The sequence below is a fragment of the Choristoneura fumiferana genome, chromosome 10 (assembly GCF_025370935.1).
Source record: "Choristoneura fumiferana chromosome 10, NRCan_CFum_1, whole genome shotgun sequence".
Lineage (NCBI taxonomy): Eukaryota > Metazoa > Arthropoda > Insecta > Lepidoptera > Tortricidae > Choristoneura > Choristoneura fumiferana.
The window spans coordinates 6,422,944-6,441,529 of record NC_133481.1 but is presented as its reverse complement, the minus strand read 5'-3'; the positions used below and the strand labels follow the sequence as shown (position 1 = coordinate 6,441,529).

Sequence of the window (18,586 nt, the reverse complement as noted above, 5' to 3'; positions counted from 1 at the left end):
ATGTGTCCCTCGAGTACGCGATATTTCTTTCCGAAATTGGCTAAAAGGGTAAGAGACGACATTGAACGATTTGCAACGCAGGACCTCAGCTCCAAATAATGTGTCAAGTTTATACAAATCTTGGGAATCATCGACGTTTGTACAAATAGGCAAAGCTAAATCTAAATAAGGGTTCACGATTGCGCGGCCTCTTGCGAGACATGAATTTCACTTGTGATTAACTATTTATTATTTTCTTTTCCATTCGTATCGCTACCGACAGCATCTGACATATGCCTTCAAGGTAAATCATTTGGGCGTGCCGTTCATTCCTTTGTTTTGCTGCCACGTTTTTGTTTTTCGCTAATTTTTTCGACACGCTTTAGTGTGTGCACTAAGTCCATTCTTACGCTGACTCGGGTCTAATACGCGTAATTTGCTTCAGGTGAAAGCGGTGAACACGAAGGGACAGAGTAACTACTCTAACGAGATCACGGTCACGACGAAGGTGGATAAGATCCCTGCGCCGGAGCAGGTGACGTTTGAGCCGGGGTCGCGGACGATCGCGTTCAGCGTGGGCGCGACCTGCCTGCCGCTGCTTGGCGTGGCAGAAGCCCTCGTTGGGGCGGGCTGGCGGGTCCTAGACACCGTGCCTTTGCGGCTGTCGGGCGTAGCTCCCTCAGCACAGGAGGCCGCGCTTGAGCCCGTCTCACCACGCGACCCCCGACCCCTCGCCGACCAAAACCCAAGGCTGCGGCTCAAACTCTGCCTCCAAATCAACCAGGAGGTCTGCAGCGATTACACCGAGGCAGACAGTGAGTTATTGCATATTTGAATCGTATTACCAATTGTGCTTTTAAATCTATGCTTACTTGATTCTCACAAAGCATTGCACTCTAAATTTATTAATACCTATCTAATAAGTTTTGTAGTGATTTATTGATATCTAATGTTATATAATATAATAATACTGAAGCAACCGTGCGGAAGTTTCCCCGTCTACTCTGAGAGCTTTATGTACTTTTATATTTTGAACGATGATCCAATTTTCAATGTTTAAATCTTTATTGATGCCACTCCATCGCAACGCAATATGATTAATACATTATCGGATTTTATATTTCCTTCTACAATTACCGGAATTTAAGTAATCTGTTTCTCTGAAGATACTCGTACAAGTATCGGCCCACATCTACCCATTGCTAAATAAAAGCCCTCTTCATTATCCAGATCAATAAATTAATTTCAACTATCTTACGTACTTCATTACATATATAGGTACGTGTATCGGGTCATAGATCGCTACTATCCTACGCTGGGCACTTAGTCGTAATTAATGTATAGCGATAGTGAACGCAATAGTTCGCTTTATTGGGTGTCACATTGGTCAATGGGCGCTTTGAATTGATATTGACAGTGAGAGACGATATACATGCCGGATATCCTGCTCGCTGGGAGCTGGAAGCGAAGATCTCCGCTTAAAACGTACGAGCGCTCGTGACTGACCCAATAGTTGGCATCTTTAATCTTATGTCATTAGCAATAGAGATGACAGCAGGGTGTCGTTTAATGGGCATCAGCGTGTCGAGCACTCGGACGTTTACCTTACTTACACTACACTTTATCGCTTAAGTATTTGGAGCGGAAACGCGAAAATGATAAACTATAGCGTAACATGCGTTTACAGTTGGGCCGCCGTACATCAAAGAAGCATCCGCGCTCAACACAGCCACTCTCGTCGCCATCCTCATATCCTGTCTCGTATTCCTTCTGTTCCTGAGTTTATTGTTCGTATTCTGCCGTTGCAAGCGCAACGAAAGTAAAAAAGAGACCGCTAAAGAGTACGAGATGGATTCGATGCGCCCGTCTATGGTGACGCCTCAGAACCAGGCTCCGCCGCCGTACTATCCCAGTTCGGGGATGGAAAACAAGGCCCTGGAACATTCAATGGATTTGGCGCTGGCGTTGGATGATTCGAAGAGTGCCGTGTACGCGTCGCAGAGCGGGTACGGGTACCACCTGGCGCCGCATCAGCCGCCGCACACCGCGCACGCGCAACAACACCCACAGAACATGACCAACGCCGACTGTAAGTACTCAATACAATATTTACAATATCTACAAATGCAAAAATAATGTAATTTCGAAAAAGTTTTAAAGTATGCAATAAGCTGGATTGTTACGAGGTTTTCCACGAACACTAGGTACCTGTTAAGTTATTTAATTCTTTCGATGCATTTGCAAAAGCGTTCAGAAACCTACCAAACTTTGGATTGTAGATTTAAATCCTCTTTGTATTAATAAAACCCTACTTCAAATTATGTCGCATAATTCGGCTAACTCACAAAAAATCATGCGCCTCCATCTGGCACAGTCGAGCAAAAAAAGTATCTTAACAATGAATATAAAAACTGTCTACATCCTTAGGCGAGGCGGTGTAAGGCGCTAATATATATTTATTGATACGATTCTAAAATTAAATCATGCTTTGTACCGCGCTTTGTGCTGGTTTAGGATTGGGATGAATGAGATTTTTCTAATTATGGCTTCTGATGTTCGAGTTTTACCTACTTACTTTAATAAAAAATACAATCGGAACGATAGGTATAAACAGTTCTCGTGACCATAGCCGCAGCAATACAGCCAAAATGTCGAGGCAAACGAAACATTTATGAAATTAAATCCCGTTTTTATTGTGTTGATATTGCTCAATTATTTCAATTAGTACGGCTTTGGTCACGTCCCGCACAAACTTTCCAGTCCCCGTTACTCGCATAAACTTTAATAAACCTATTTCAGTTAAATATAATTATCAATATCTTTAGTCCCTTTCAAAAGCGACTTTGTGAAAAATACATAACTCGTTTAGCCAAGTAACTATAATAAGCGTTTATGAATACAGGGTTATTTAATAATTACGCCGTATTAAATTTACCTGTAATTTGTTCTACCTCCTCGAATCATTTAGGTACGCTTGTGTAGATTTAAATGGAAGCTTGAATGAGAGATTGTGAGTTGATTTATATCGATTTTTCTATTGTGCTTACCGAGGACTAGCAACCGACGGCGTGAACAGAAAAGGTATGTAAGCTCGTGCCGACGTTGGTTAAACTTGTGAATTTTGTTTGACCAGCTTTAGTTTAACTAAGACGCGATCGAAATTTTTTCAACTTTTCTCTGTCGCCCACTTCCATTCACCAGATTGGTTTTTATTGTTTGTTCGTGGGTGCGACAACAATGCAAAGGGTATAGTACATTATCGTCAACAAATAAGCATATTTAAACTATTTCATTTGTAGTTTTTCATATGTCATAAATGTTAATTAACTTTCATTTTTATTGTGTCGTAGGGGTGAACATGGGGTACATAGAGAACAGTTACACGAACAGCAACAATGGTGGCAGCGTCAACTCTCAAGACTCGCTGTGGCAGATGAAGATGGCGGCCGCTGGTGGCGCCGCCATGCCGCCGCCGCACGCGCAGCATCAAGTAACCTTAGCCTTACATCACGTTTTAGAGAATTTACACGTTAGTTTACAAACACGGCGGCGAGTAACCGTGGGGACATAATGTCTCTACGATTCCGCTCCTAAAAACGTTAACGTGTAAAAGCTCTTAGTTTATTTGTTTTAACGCTAGACTGCCAGAAGTCGGACTTAACTAAAGGGAATCCATTAGATAATTTCTATGATCGGTAAAGATTGAGTAAATTTCCAAAAAGTGCCAACCCTTTCCATAACTGACTTTTATGTCAAATTCGTCAGTATGTCTGCGACTGCCAAATTTAAAACGTTAAATACCTTTTGTTTAATCGTTGATCAAGTTTACCTGGGGACTGTCTGAATCAGCCGTCTAGCCAGGCAGTCGCGAAAAGCACCACTTTGTATACAGCCAAAGCTTCAAAATTGTGCCAAAAATGGTAACCTTGCCATAGGCCTTGCTCAGTCTGCTGTTAATCCCGCTATTTCCGAAAAATAACTTGAAAACAGCTTAGGTATTCGTCTATCCTTACCTAGTTATAGCGACCCCTTAATAATTAATTACTCCCAGTTAATTATTAAAATAATAGAACCCACTTTAGGAAATGGGCATTTCTACGATACAATACAATAACTCTTTATTGCACACCAATACATACCGTTCGTTCGTTATCTACAATTGTACTCTGAGTTTATCTCTCCGATTTCAACAAAATTTGGGAGGTAGACTCAGTCCATGGTTCCGAGCTGGAAATACAGGGTCTTCAAATGTGTCCCCAAAATATTGTATGTTACGATTTTTTTTTATTAGATTGTATAGTGTCCCACTGCTGGGCAAAGGCCTCCCCTCTTGACCTCCACAACTCCCGTTCTGACGCAATGTCATGCCAGTCCTTTGGGTATGTATCCAGATCGTCCCGCCATCTTCTTCTCGGTCTGCCTCGATGTCGCTGGCCATTCTCCGGCACCCACCATGTAACGGTGCGAGCCCACCTTAGTGGGTGCATGCGACAGACGTGTCCAGCCCAGTCCCATTTTAGCTTAGCCGTCTTTTTCCCAACGTCGGATATACGTGTTTTTGAGCCCAACGTGGTGTTCCGGATTCTGTCCATCCGTTTCACGCCTAATATGCTACGCTCTATCGCTCTTTGGCAAACCTTTGGACTTTTGATTACGAAAATTGTTAAGAAAAAATCGTACATATTCTGGGGACACATTTGGAGACCCTGTTTTTCCAGCTCGGAATCATGGACTGAGTCTACCTCCCAAATTTTGTTGAAATCGGGTACAGCGGTAGATAGAAATGCCCAAATACCGTTTATGGTGGTTAAGTTTCGTTGAATAATTTATTATTATGTACATTACTTTACGCATAAAATTATAAGTACCTACTAACATTTTCACTCATTAAATCCCGGGTTTGTTACGATAATAAGATTTGGAATAAGATATCGCTCTTTACTCAGATTTCACAGAATCATTAAAAGATCTGTTATTATTGTTTTGTTATCCGTTCGATGAAAAAAAAAAACAACTAACGACGATAGATTTTTCTCTAACATAAAAATTGCTTGTAGGTACAGTCGGCCCATGAAAATGATATGCAACTTAAAACCATGTCACATTGAAATTAACAACATATTTCATCACGCGTACCACTCTGCCTTGATCTGGTTTAATTTGACAAAGTACTAAATTGCTCAACATTTTCATGGGCCGACTGTACGACCGAACAATGAAATAACTGTTTTTGTATCGCCTATCTTATCTATATTTATCATAACCTAACCAAAAAAAAAAACATTTTTCATACAAGCTTTCTTGCTGACTGTACTTGTATTGTCACCCAAACTACATTTACATACCAAATTCCATGTGGATGCTATTAAGACGGAGATGTCACAACTAGATTATTGTATTGTCACGCGATTCACATAAGTATTTCAAATTTCAAATCAATCTGACTACTTACTGGAAGTTGGTCAAATTTAACTTGCAAGATGATTACAGACAGACAGACAACGGGACTGGTGAAACTAAATAAAAGCTTGTAAAAAAGATCGCATGTAAAAAAAGATCGCCCTAAAGACATTACTCCAAAGGTGTGTGCGAAATAGGTGAGCCAATTATCGAATATAAGGTACTCTATTGTAGAATTCGTATCAAATTACACTCTATTTATTTATCCAAATATTACTACCAACAGATAATTATAATAGAAAGGTATCCTCAATATCCACATATGAAGCTTAATGCGGTTACGGAGCTTGCAGCTCGCCAGACAAACGTTTCGCGATCTATAATTGAGACCAATCTCTAAAATTGTTAATGGAAATCTTATTCTGAAATAGATGTGCGATTGCGTCTCGTGGGGTAATCAATGTCTGATAGTGCATTATTAATAGATTCATGTCTATGAGTTTCTATTCCAGAACAAGATACCTACGTATTCATATTTGTTTTATTTTTATTTCCACCTGAAATGTTCACGACAGTTTAATGCTTTTCGTGTGTAACTCAGTAAATATGAATGTGATGCATATTTTGTAAATAATAATGTGAAACATGCGTTTGCTTTTTTGTTATGCTTTCACGGTTAACCAATTGTGATGATGATGAAATTTCGTTTGGATATAAATAGTTCTTATCCCGGATAATTGCATAGTTTCTGCGCGATAACGGTTAACGAATTCATCGCAGATGAAGTCGCGAGCAACAGCTAGTATTTGATAAGTGTAACAAAATATTTAATAATGTAGATACTATTTCCACGCCCAAGTAGAATCGTTTGAGAAAATTTTTAATTAGGTATAATTAAGAGCGCTTATACCTGCTGAGCTGGCAACGTTGGATTTTTGTTAGTTTTTCTCGATTATTCCATAAAAATTGAATGAAAGTTAAAAATGTTGTCTAATAGAACACTTCTTAATATATAAGTTAATGTGTCTACTCAAATAATTATTCATTATAGACTTTTATATTCTTTAAAAAAACGAATTAGAAAATAGTAGACACATTAACTTATATATTAAGAAGTGTTCTATCTGACACCATTTTTAATTTTCATTCAATTTTTATGGAATAATCGAGAAAAACTAACAAAAATGCAACGTTGCCAGCTCAGCAGGTGTAAACGCTCTTGACTTTGTCATGGAATTCTTGTTAAATATGTCACTGGATAGCTTATTCTAAGTTCTAAAACTTTTAATATGGCAGGTAGTCCCAAATCTTTGTGTGAAAAAAGTTACCGCTACATAAAAGTAGGTTTATTTCAATACTAAGTAAGTTCCTGTATGTTGATGATTTTGTATCATAATGACCAAAGATTACCTATTAGTAACTATAGAAATAATGATATATCAGCGCCCTGGGCGAGATTTCCACGGCGCCCCCAACTTTTGGGAATTTCCTAGAAGGTATAGGCTTCAAGCGCCCCTTTAATTCTGGCGCCCTGGACGGTCGCTCCATCGTGCCCTACCCTAACGCTGCTACTGTGTAACACAAATTACTCGTATAAGAACATACAAAGTAAATAAAGGTCTTTTCTATGGAAACGCCTTCGCTTACCGTAAGACGGATAATGACACATCCTATAGACTAATAAGCAGAATCAAAGTAATAATAAGCAGCTCACTATGGAGCAAGGTCACAAGCTCCACATGTAACGCCAAGCACTACAACGAGTACATAATATACTTATACGAGTAAGTAGAAAACCCTTTCAGGTATAAGATCGCTTTTGTTCAAGTGACTTAATGTTTGCCATGTTTGTGTTTGTTTCATACAAATGTGTTCACCATACTCAACTACATAAACCTATTGAGATTACAAGCCTTACACGTGTTCAGTGTGTTGTTAGGTACTAACCAATATTCCATATGTAAGGCACTGCTTTGCACTAGCGTACGCGAGAGGTAACAATTTGTGACGTTCTCATGCAAAAGGGACCACTTCGGCGGTATTGAGTTATTAATACCGGCGTATAGTGTAAAAGGTGTAAAAGATGCTCTTTTCAATACACAAAGAACTAGGTCTCTAAGTTGTAAACTTATTTTTTTAAGAATTTTTAAAGTTTCAACATGGAAATACGTAGTTTTCAGATATTCGATTTTAAAGTTTGTGGGTGTAAAAAACCGAGTTCTAGTTTGAAGTTATGGAGATAATGAGTTTGGGTGATTCTACATATTGTAAAGTAAATATAAGCATAGTAAAAGAGGAGAAGTAGGTCCACTCCGACCCTTTAGGAGACTTAACTGCCAACTGCGTTGACGCTTAGGGTTGTCGACATCTATTTTAGATTAATTACCTACCGGCAAATAATATTAGTACGAAAGTTAACTAACAATTGTCTAATGTCTGTATCTAGAGAAACCAGACAGATTATATGCCGTTATATTATTATTATTATACTAAACTAGCTGGTGCCCGCGGCTTCGCCCCCGGTATAGTTTTTTTTTTAATTTTCTAAATCTTCTTTTATAAGAACCTTCTCCTGACAATAGCAAACACAACAAAAAAAGAATTAGCGGAATCGATCCAGCCGTTCACGCGTGATGCCGTGACCAAGGGAAATAGGGATTCATTTTTATATATTAAAAAAAATATAAGATTTAAAAATATTATTTATAAATTCGCCGGAATGGTGATGGCGACTGTAGTATACATACTAGTCATGCTTACCTACATATAATACTATAACTATATTGTTTATAGGTAGGTAGGTATCTATTATTTTTTTATGTGTCCTTGCACGAATCTATTACACTTCATTTAATTTAATAGACCACTAATTTACAACTATACCTAATACAAAAAATACGTAAGTACGAGTACGCGAACGTAAAAGGTGATCATCTCGCGAAGCGAGCGCAAGATGAGCGAGCTAAAATCGAAACTTACGGCACCGACGGCAGCGCAGCCTTGACTAAAGAAAACTTAATCCTCCTTAAATTCTCAGTGTGTGCGTGCGTACCGGTGCCAACCGGCGCGCACACATTTAATAATAATAATAAATTCATTTATTTCAGGCAACTTGGCCCATACAATAAATACCTTATAAACATATTTATAATTAAAAATATGTAAAACTAATTTGGTGACAAAACGGCGTGACCCCGTTGAGTCACCGTCCCCGACGTCGCATTCAACTGCGGCTCGGGAATCGAACCCGGTTGTTTTGAAAAAAAAAACTTCGAACACCTACTAAAATAAATTAAAGTATGTGAAAACAATGCATTTTATTCATTTTAGACATAATGTTTCATGGACACATTTACTTCTTAAGACGTACATAATCGATATCTAAATAGAAATAGTGTGTTTTTTTTTTTCAAAACAACCTGGTTCGATTCCCGAACTGAGTACAGGTTTTTTTTAAATGCATGAATGCAATTTTTCTTGTTATTAAAATCGATGCCATGGTTCCTAAGAAGAAATTTTCGTACATCGTATAGTTTCAGACTTTCCCATACTGACCGATATAAATGGGCCACCTGTAGGTATAATACACATAACAAACATATAATCAAATAACAAAACTACACTACATTTTAGGTAAGGCAAGTTGAGTTACTGTATCAAATAAATATTTTTTTTCAAAACTGACTGACTTTTGTTAAAAAAAAAAATCTCAATTATTTGTTTCGCCACTCCTGCGGGCGACAAAGTGGTGCCCTGATCACTAAACTTTGAACGCAATATTGTCCAACTTATCACTGAAATTTATGACTTGCATACAATAGATTTTTAGATGCCTAGAGAAGCTATTTTTTAACTAAACAAAATTTCACTAACTTTGAACTGATTTGGAAAAACTGCCTGAGAACCACATTTATTCTACCAAGCACCGACGTTATTAGTTTCACCTGCGGAGTATTTGATCGGCATTGATTTATAACAAAGTGAAGATTAATCGGCTAACGTCGGCAAAACGATGTATCTAATGAAGATATATACCTTACAAGGTTTCTTGTTGTTTGTTTGATAATGGAAAGTTTAACGTTTCTTACTCATTTTTGATTTTTTTATAAGAGTAGTTGAGATTTACTTAATTAATACTAAGATCGCTGTAACGCTGTCCCTAATGAGTTAAAAATAGACGCTGCTCTTATAGAAGAATCTCCTAGACTTCACGTCATAATGTGCTCTTCGGCCTTGATTCCTTGATGACATTAGCTAGGAGCGGCCACACCGCCGCGTCGGGACTTTAGCGCATGCTATCCACCAAAAGTCGAGACGTTTGCGGCACGTCACTGCGATTCCGCACCGTCTGCGTATTTTAAGAAGCGGTGTGGAGAGCATGCGATGCGGTGCGCGGTGCGCATACGATGCGTCACGGCGATTCCGTACCGTCACCGTCTTAACAAGCTTTTATTTAGTTTCATCTGTCCCGTTGTCTGTCTGTCTGTAATCAAATCTTGCAAGTTAAATTTGACCAACTTCCAGTAGTCAGATTGACTTGAAATTGTTTGGGTGACAATGTAAGTAGGTACAGTCAACTAAAAGAACAGTCAGCAAAAAAAGCTTGTATTAAAAATTATTTTTTATGGTTAGGTTATGGGCTATGGCGTCACATTAAAATGCGTCAAGATGCGTTCCGCACGACACTGTATAACCCTAACACTTAACTTTCTAGTCTTATCATTGAAATAAACACTATTATGTAAGAAAATCACATCTAAGTGTCTTCATTACACAAGAGAATGTTCTTGATGGGTGGCGGTCATCCACCGTGCGGTGTAAGCGTTCCTTTTTACTTCGCACGTAGTGTCATTTATGGAACAGTTTGGCGGCCGAGGATTTCCAACTCATTACGATATGGCTACCTTCAAAAAGCGAGTGTACCATTTCTTGCAAGGCCGGCAACGCATCTGCAGTCCTGATGGTGCTGCGGATGTCTATAGGCGACGGTAATCACTTAACATCAGTTGAACCGTCTGCTCGTTTGTCTGCTGTTACATAAAAAAAAGCATACTTACATAGATAATTATTAAAATATACCATTTCTAATAAGATTTTTCTTAGAATATAAATCGATGTGATTACGACTGGTTAGGTTCTCTATAAATCACAGTACTAACCTGATTAACAACAAAGTGTTATCGATTCTATTTACTCTCGATTCTGAGCAAACTACTCTGGTTTTCAGTTAGTTAATTATCACCTTGTACCTATAGATACCTATTGCTGATCAAAGGAGCATGGTGGCCTAGTGGTTTGACTTACAGCCTTTCCGAAATTAATGATCATTTATTATATCATGATAAGTCTGATGTCTAATGCAATCGCCAGCGTTTGCGAGAGACCACATCTTTACTCAGCTTTTTCCCGCAGCAACTGGACCGACAAAGCGCGTATGGCTACGACCCGATAGCGCACGGCGGCTACGGCGCCCTAGACGACTATGCGCCGTACCCTCACCTGCCTGCGCCCGCGCCGCCCGCGGACTATCTGCGCGCCAGCCAGAACTCCCGTCAGGAGTACTGCTCAGATCCCTACGCCTCCGTGCACAAGCCTAAGAAGCGGATGGATCAACATATAGGTAAGAATCCTTCATTATCATAGGCGTATATGGGGGGGGAGGAGTGGGCCGTGCCCAAACCAGTATGATCTAGTGCCCACCTCAGGATTTTGGGCTACCGATTCCAAATTCTATAAATACACAAAAACAGCCCAAACCCCCCCCTTGAAAAATAACCCTAGATACGCCAAATACTTGTAAATTACCTTCATACAGTGATAAAAGCCTACACCGAGATATGATTGGCTCTCGGTTTTCCACAGCCGTTTAACACCAGTAACTAAAAAGAATAAGTTTCGCGTCCAAGAAAAATCCATCCATGTTAGATTGAAACCTTCGCAAAAAGGTTTTCCACGAGGTTTACTACTTTCAAAAAAGGTGTCCACCGACCTTAACAAAATCGTTGAACCATATTGTAAGGTTACGAACCACGCCGCAACACCCGATCCGTGATCTCCATCCAAAGACATTCACTAACTGAAATCACGTATAGACTTACATGGATCAAATTTTTTAAAGTCAAATCTGTCGTAAACGTATCACATTGAAAGATTTAAATTGGAACTTACTAATTACTTGCGCGTGTTTGTCAAATTTATGATTTCAGAATTCAAATAAATGTCGCTCTACATGTCTGAATAATTAAATCTGCTATCAAAGTAATTTATTTCCAATATCTTTCATTACAATGTCACTTCGTTTGTGACTAGCAGTTAAACCTTTTGATTTGACATGTTGTACCTACTCTCTTGAAAATATCAATCAACATACCTGTCCCCCCCAACTTACATAGATAATCACCTGTTATTTCTTAGTAAATAAAGTAGTTACTTACCGTAATTATGGTGTAAAGTAATTGTCGACGCTGAAAGTTACCTGTAGTTAATTATATTTGTCAACCTTCAACAATCCTTAAATAAACGTATTTGTAGTCCCCAAGAAATCGATTGGACGTTGGTCCCAAATAAGTTATACATGTAACACGAATCTTAATCAAATTCGTTTCATATCAATTTTTTACGTGATGTATCGGGCGTTATGATGTATGGATCACCTAAAAAGTTCGCAGTATGACAAAACTGTGTTAATAATAATTCACGACCCGAAATATTCATTTTAGTGACAACGAATGTTATTAAAACGCGTAGTTCGTAATAACAACGGGTAACTATTAGTTACCTACCTTTACAAAAACGGCAAAAAAACACGCTTGTTTTATAGGAGCCCCCCTTAAATAATTATTTTATTCTGTTTTTAGGGTTCCGTAGTCAAAATGGCAAAACCTGAACCCTTATAGTTTCGCCATGTCTGTCTGTCTATCCGTGGCTTTGCTCAGGGACTATCAATGCTAGAAAGCTGTAATTTTGCACAAATATATATGTAAACTATGCCGACAAAATGGTATAAGAAAAAATTTAAAAAATAATAATTAGTATATAATAAATATAGCCAATGACACTTTGGAATAATTTAGCATTCTAATAGAGAAAGAATTTTTAAAATCGGTCCAGTAGTTTTTGAGTTAATTTGTAACAAACATCCAAAAATACAAAAATCCAAATCTTTTCTCTTTATAATATTATTATTAATTATTATTATTATATTATAGTAATAGTATAAGTATATAGATATTAGTGTATAGATTTCATTTTGTTGATGTTTATTTCCCTCAATGGAGTTACAGTACCTACCTAACTAATGTATGACTTCCACTGACACTGGGTTACACCGACCCAGACGTGGCGCATTTTGCATTGGGTTAAAAGGGGTTTGAATTGTCTAACGAGTACCTTGTTAAATTTCATATTTGCACGGATTGAAACCGGTCGGTTCCTCGCGATGGTACGCGGACGAAACTTCAATTCCATCGTCATCATCATCATTTTTTAAAGAACTTTCTTTTGAAGCCCTTCTGGTATTCAGAGAAGTGTAACTTAGTATATTTTAGACGCCTCTATTATTCAATCTGTGGCCGGGGATATACGGGCACACGGGATATTCAATTTAGTTCTCCGGGTATGCAATGCACCTACAATAGTCTAGTGTTCATGGGCACTAGGACTACTTGGCGTCTGGCGACCAACTTGCTCGTTTACCAAAACTATAGATGGGTAAATCTATTTTAATGTTTTTTTTCTTTGGTACCTAAATAGCTGAATAAAGCGATACCTACGTAATTTTTTTGATTTATTTTATGAAAATCGTTTCAGCTGTTTGGAAGTTTTTGAAATCAGGACTGAAGCTTTTTATCTGTAAGAGTGATTCCGCGTACCATAAAGCCAAAATGAAGATGAGCATTATACAAGGGGGACTGACGATCTGGTAAAAATCGCAGAAAAGTATTGGCTGTAGGTAGGTAGTGCAAAATAGATCGTAGTAAAAATCTTGAAGGTCTGGTCCTAGCAGTGAATGTATTCCATCAAACATGATGATACTGATGATGAAGAGCAGTTACTAAAATAAGGCTTTGTTCGAACAGAATCTCCATACCACGAGGTGAGCGGTCTGCCGGAGTCGTACGGCGGAGAAGTGGGAGGAGAAGACAAGCCAGCGCATCTCTCCCTCAGCTACGATGAGTCGCTAGAGTCTGGCTATTCTACGCCCAACTCTCGCGCACGTCGCGTTATTCGCGAGATCATCGTCTAACCGTGAGCTGTGTACCTCTGTTCAAGACTCAAGGTATTTTTCATATGGCACAAGGGTTGCAGACAAAATGTCGCCATCATCAGGCTATCAGTGTTGTAGTGTCTAATAAACTCAGGATGGAAAGGAAACATTTTGTCGCTATTGTAGGCTCTTACTAAATGTGATTTTACATGGGTGATAAAAATTGTTCAGTGATTTTCAATTAGTAACACGCACCCAAGTAATTCAGTAGATTTTTCTTCGAAATGTTTTTGGCTACTTTTGGCTACTGATGACGACTAATATTTGCTTATGACTTACCCGTGTAAAATAACATTATTTAAGTAATAGACGCACTGTGCTGCAAATGAGAAACGGCATGCCGTACTACAAGTATTACGATATAAAAACGAAATTACGTAGCCAATAAAATCAATCTCAAGCAACTTCGCTTGCCCTTTCTATCGCTTGTAGCTAAGTGCGGCTCGTTTACAATAGACTAGTATGAAAGAGACGCACAAATCGAATAGCAAGCACCTGTGCTAATGTTGCCGCGGTTATCTTTGTCAGTGCGCCCCTTTTAAACTAGAGGAAGGAGTTGCAGTAGAACGTGCTAGTCTAGTCGTCCTGATTATACAAACGCCACACTCCACTATGCTAGAGTAAAAGATGTAAAGCGCAAGGAAAGTGCTACCGCATTTCACAGCGTAGCAAAGCTACCTCTTCACCATGTCAACCCATTTGTGCAATGTCGAATCCAAGACCAATATGACGCATCACCCAACGAATTCAACGTCATCCATCACGCTTTCCATTTAATTTATATTTCAAATCATCGTGAGCTAACCGTGACTTGGTACAAAATGCCGGACGCTAAACGGTGTTTCCTTTAATACATATTTGCTTCTGAAGGATAAGCGCGAATTTCAATTGTGTCTATCAATTCTGTTGAAGGACGGATGTTATTTGACTTTTGCTCGACAGCTTAAATAGTAATAACGAGTCTCATAAAATGTACTGTATATTTTTATGTGAAATTGGTTCACATAAAATACTGCCGTCCAAGCTGAAAGCAGCTATTGTCAACAATAACAACTATGAAGATAAAATTCTATTTTTATTTAAGTCACGTCTACCTTTTGTAGAAGCCCCTATGAATTACTTAGCTTTATTTTATTAATTGGAGCTTTGCAGAAATAAAGTTCAGAACGTGTAAATATGCGTCATGCGGAAATATAAATCTGAATCCAGTTGTGATTTTTGTCAATTGTGATAAATAAATATGCCACTTATGGCGGACCTTGTTGTGACTTAAATTATTGTAAAATCAGGGATATTGACCTCCAATTAAAAGCACTTTTAACTGGTACACTTTAAATTATAGATTTTTAATAGCTACTCGTATATATTGAAGTACCTATCCGAACAATAGCCGTGTCCAAGCGACCTCCGTTGCCTCGCTAACCCGACTAATTGACCACATTCCATTTTGTGTATTGTTACTTAAATGTAAAAACGAGACTGAGGAATTAGTACCGTGCTAATATCAAGCGAGCCGCGCGATTTACCGGCGACATGTTTCTCTAAACGAGCCCTGCTTGATTAAGGCACAGGGGTTATGCTGAGCCGAGCACTGTCACAGCTTTGTCACCGTTCGCCGCCGTATCCTCTCACATACATTTTTAATGGCTAATTAAACGTCACATGAAAAACATTGCTAAATCATATGAATTTTAAAACAAAGGCTCATCGTTGTCCAGGCTACTGTAGACATCACATTTAAGTGACATTGGAGGTTGTATTTAAGCCTTTTGCCTCCTTTTATCGTAGTGTATCTTTAAAAGATGTATATTTCCCGTTGAAATCTTCAAATATTGGAAGATGTGTGACGGACATGACGATGATATTATATTAAGATATGAAATTGTTAATGATTTATGATCAGCGTAAATGGGCTAGTTAATGTAGTTATTATCGTAATTTAATACGTTCAAGTCTTTGGGCCGTTCGTGCGCGCTGCAAGGGCGATTGTAATTAAGTAGAATTAAGGAAATTACGTTTATGAGCTTACGATTGAATTTATAAGACGTGTCTCTGATGAATGAGCAAGCGCAGCGTGACGCGCAGGAAGACTGTCTTAGCTGTAACAATTAGATAGGTATTCCAATTATTTGTCTCATTTCCGTCTAAAGATGTCTTGTTAGCATATAAATTCGCCTAAGTTTATGTAAAGTCATATATTTTCACCAATGTAAATAATCAATATAGGAATAAGTCTACTTGTCCGAAATCTCTATTGAGGCAGCTATAATTAATAAGCGTTCGCATGGAAACGTTATAAAATGATAATTTTAAGTTCTAAATGTCCTTTATTTATGAAAGGTACGGAAGCAAAACAAATGGATAGGTAGTCAATTAATTTTGCTGGTTGAAAGATCATGAATGTTATCTATTCGCTAGGTTAGTAATACGATGTATTACTTAAGGATTTCAAACGGAATGCGCTGTATACTTGCTGACTTGCTGTAAACTTAATAGCATTGCCTACCTTAATACATTAAAGCCTGAAAGTGGCGATTTGCCGAACGTTTCTAAAATGCTTGGAAAAACGCCACTATGTCTAATAAAGCTTTGAACGAAATACTCTTGTTTTGATCTTGACTTGAGTGCCATTTTATTTTTCGCAGTAGTCGATAATTTCAATTACTGTAAAATATTATTAATTTTCAATAATTATGCCTGCTGTAGTAGTAATTATTGTACTAAGGTAATCTACCGGCGACAACTGCATCACAATAATGTGACCATGACACACTCATATGTTAAATAAACGTGCACCATTCTCGCTATTATACGATTCAATGTTTTGTGTAAACCCCAAAGTTTGCTAAAGCTTTTAAGTTAAATACCTTACATATGTCTCGCACAGGAATTTGATCTCATTTTCATCCGCTATAACATTTCATTTCACTGCAAAGCCGCAGTAAGTACTGTCGAGGCGAAACGATACATTTCTTGCTTGCCTTCATATCATAAAGGTGCTTACTCGATATTGTAGAGGTACCTATTGCCCCAATTTACCCTCACTTGCGCAAAAAATAGAACCGCTTTAACCCTTTTGAAAACATGTTTTTCTTAACTACCTTTTTTTGCAGATATACCTATAATATCACGTAAGCCTCATATTATGTTTTGTTTTAGTTTTTAGCGACAATACACTAAAAACTTTATAATAAAGTACACAGTGCAAGTGCGGGTAAATATTCGGGCAAGCGCCATCAATTCAACTTGTAACAGTTGTCCTATCTAAGTTAAGCGGCAGACAAAAGGACTTACAGTAAACCAACCGCAAAATTGACACTTAGTCCTCTACATTGTTTTGTTCTGTTAAACAACCTTTCTGCAAAACAAAACTAAAAGAGATATTCAAAATGAATAATCAGCACGTATGGATGTTGAATTGAATTAGATTCGTTCATTAGCATCCATTGTGCCGAGCCAACTGACATGAGTTGTTATTAACCAGTTGGTCAATTCTAATTAATATAATGTACTTACTCAGGTTATAAATGCTCATTACTTAGTACAAATTTTAAGCACAATTAAATCTGTCAATCTACCTTACGTTACCTCGTATGTCTACCTATGTGCCAAACCGTGGACCACTCGCTGTCACCCTCGCTCGCGAACTACCGTATTACTTTCCTCACAGCCCTATGCCTCCTAGAGATCATTTCTACCATTTCACTTTGTTATTAAATACTAGAAATGGGCCCACCTTAAATATAATGTGAAAAAAAGTATATTTTTATTGAAATTATTAGCTAGTTATACTTAATGTTTATTTGTACCACCTACCAGGAAGTTATCTCCGTTATGCTAACTTAATTCAATGTATAAAAACGTGTTGAAAGCTTAAAACATTCAGCCGATAAATTTTGCTTTAGCGCCCATATTTACGCATTTGTTAAAGAGGGATTTACGCTGCCAGGCCACTAAGCACTCAGCTCAGACACTCCCCTCACATAATAGTCACCAAATCTTAGTATAGTGTTATAGTCTTTTAGGTAGTAATGAATGACGTCAGCCGCTCGTCTAGACAACGACTAGGTCATATTTTTTGTCACTACATCTGTTCCAAAGTTTGTTTATTGAAATAATTGATTTACGTACAAAACGGTGAACCTCATGTTCCCTAAAAAATTACAAAGTTCTTACTTATATTCCAAGTAAAATTTGTAATATTACTTCATCTATGAGTATCATCTTTTGCCTTTGCCGCACTGAAAGTATTGACTTTTACCCGCTCTAATTAACATAATTAAGGCCCGTATCAATTTTATCTTTTATTTAGAGCGTTTGTAAAGCTCGCTCCGTCTCCGTCCGACTTTCGGGGACGAGGCGCGCGGATAACGCCGAGGAGAGTGCCTGAGCTAGCACCAGCTGCCACTAATGCAACCTTGGACGCAGCAAATCGAATATTAATGGCTTATAGGTACATACATTTTTAACTTCCTTTCAAAATAATATTTAATCCTTAAATACAAGGTGTTGAAGCGTGATCAGCGGGATCATTAGTTCCCTGTAGGCACTGCTTGAAATTAATATTGTTCAAGATCTGTCGCGCGGACAGCTTCATCGATCATCTGGCATTGAAATGCAAAACAGGCTAAAAATATTGTCTTTTAGCTAGAGGTAAATTATTTCGCCGGAAATACCTACTAAAATCAATTTAGTAATGACCAACATATTATATTGTATATGTGACGACTGTAACGTTTAAATATGTAACGAAAACTATTACGTATACGCAATCAAATAATCTAGATCGAAAATTACTATGAAGCAGTCGCGCTGGTTCACTGAATTCATAACTTTTAATTTATCGCTATACACATTTAACGTTGTTCAATAAGTACCTGTTTAGACACTCGAAGCCAGGGTGATAAAATGTTGATACACGGAGGCGTGAAATGAATTTCA

The 18,586-nt window shown here is 38.1% G+C and overlaps 1 protein-coding gene across 2 annotated transcripts in view; it reads left to right on the top strand.

The window, feature by feature from the left end:
* The window catches only part of ed (hemicentin protein echinoid), an 88,229-nt gene extending 71,193 nt beyond the window's left edge, over positions 1-17,036 (top strand). Inside the window, exons 8-12 of one of the 2 annotated variants that reach the window (XM_074093224.1) lie at positions 425-794; positions 1,667-2,068; positions 3,330-3,469; positions 10,792-10,999; positions 13,458-17,036. In XM_074093224.1, coding sequence (XP_073949325.1) covers positions 425-794; positions 1,667-2,068; positions 3,330-3,469; positions 10,792-10,999; positions 13,458-13,624 — 1,287 coding nt within the window. In that variant the 3' untranslated portion in view covers positions 13,625-17,036. Of the gene's footprint in view, positions 1-424; positions 795-1,666; positions 2,069-3,030; positions 3,050-3,329; positions 3,470-10,791; positions 11,000-13,457 lie in introns of those variants that run through there. The other variant, XM_074093225.1, reaches the window with a different exon arrangement.
* The last annotated feature ends 1,550 nt before the right edge of the window (positions 17,037-18,586 follow it).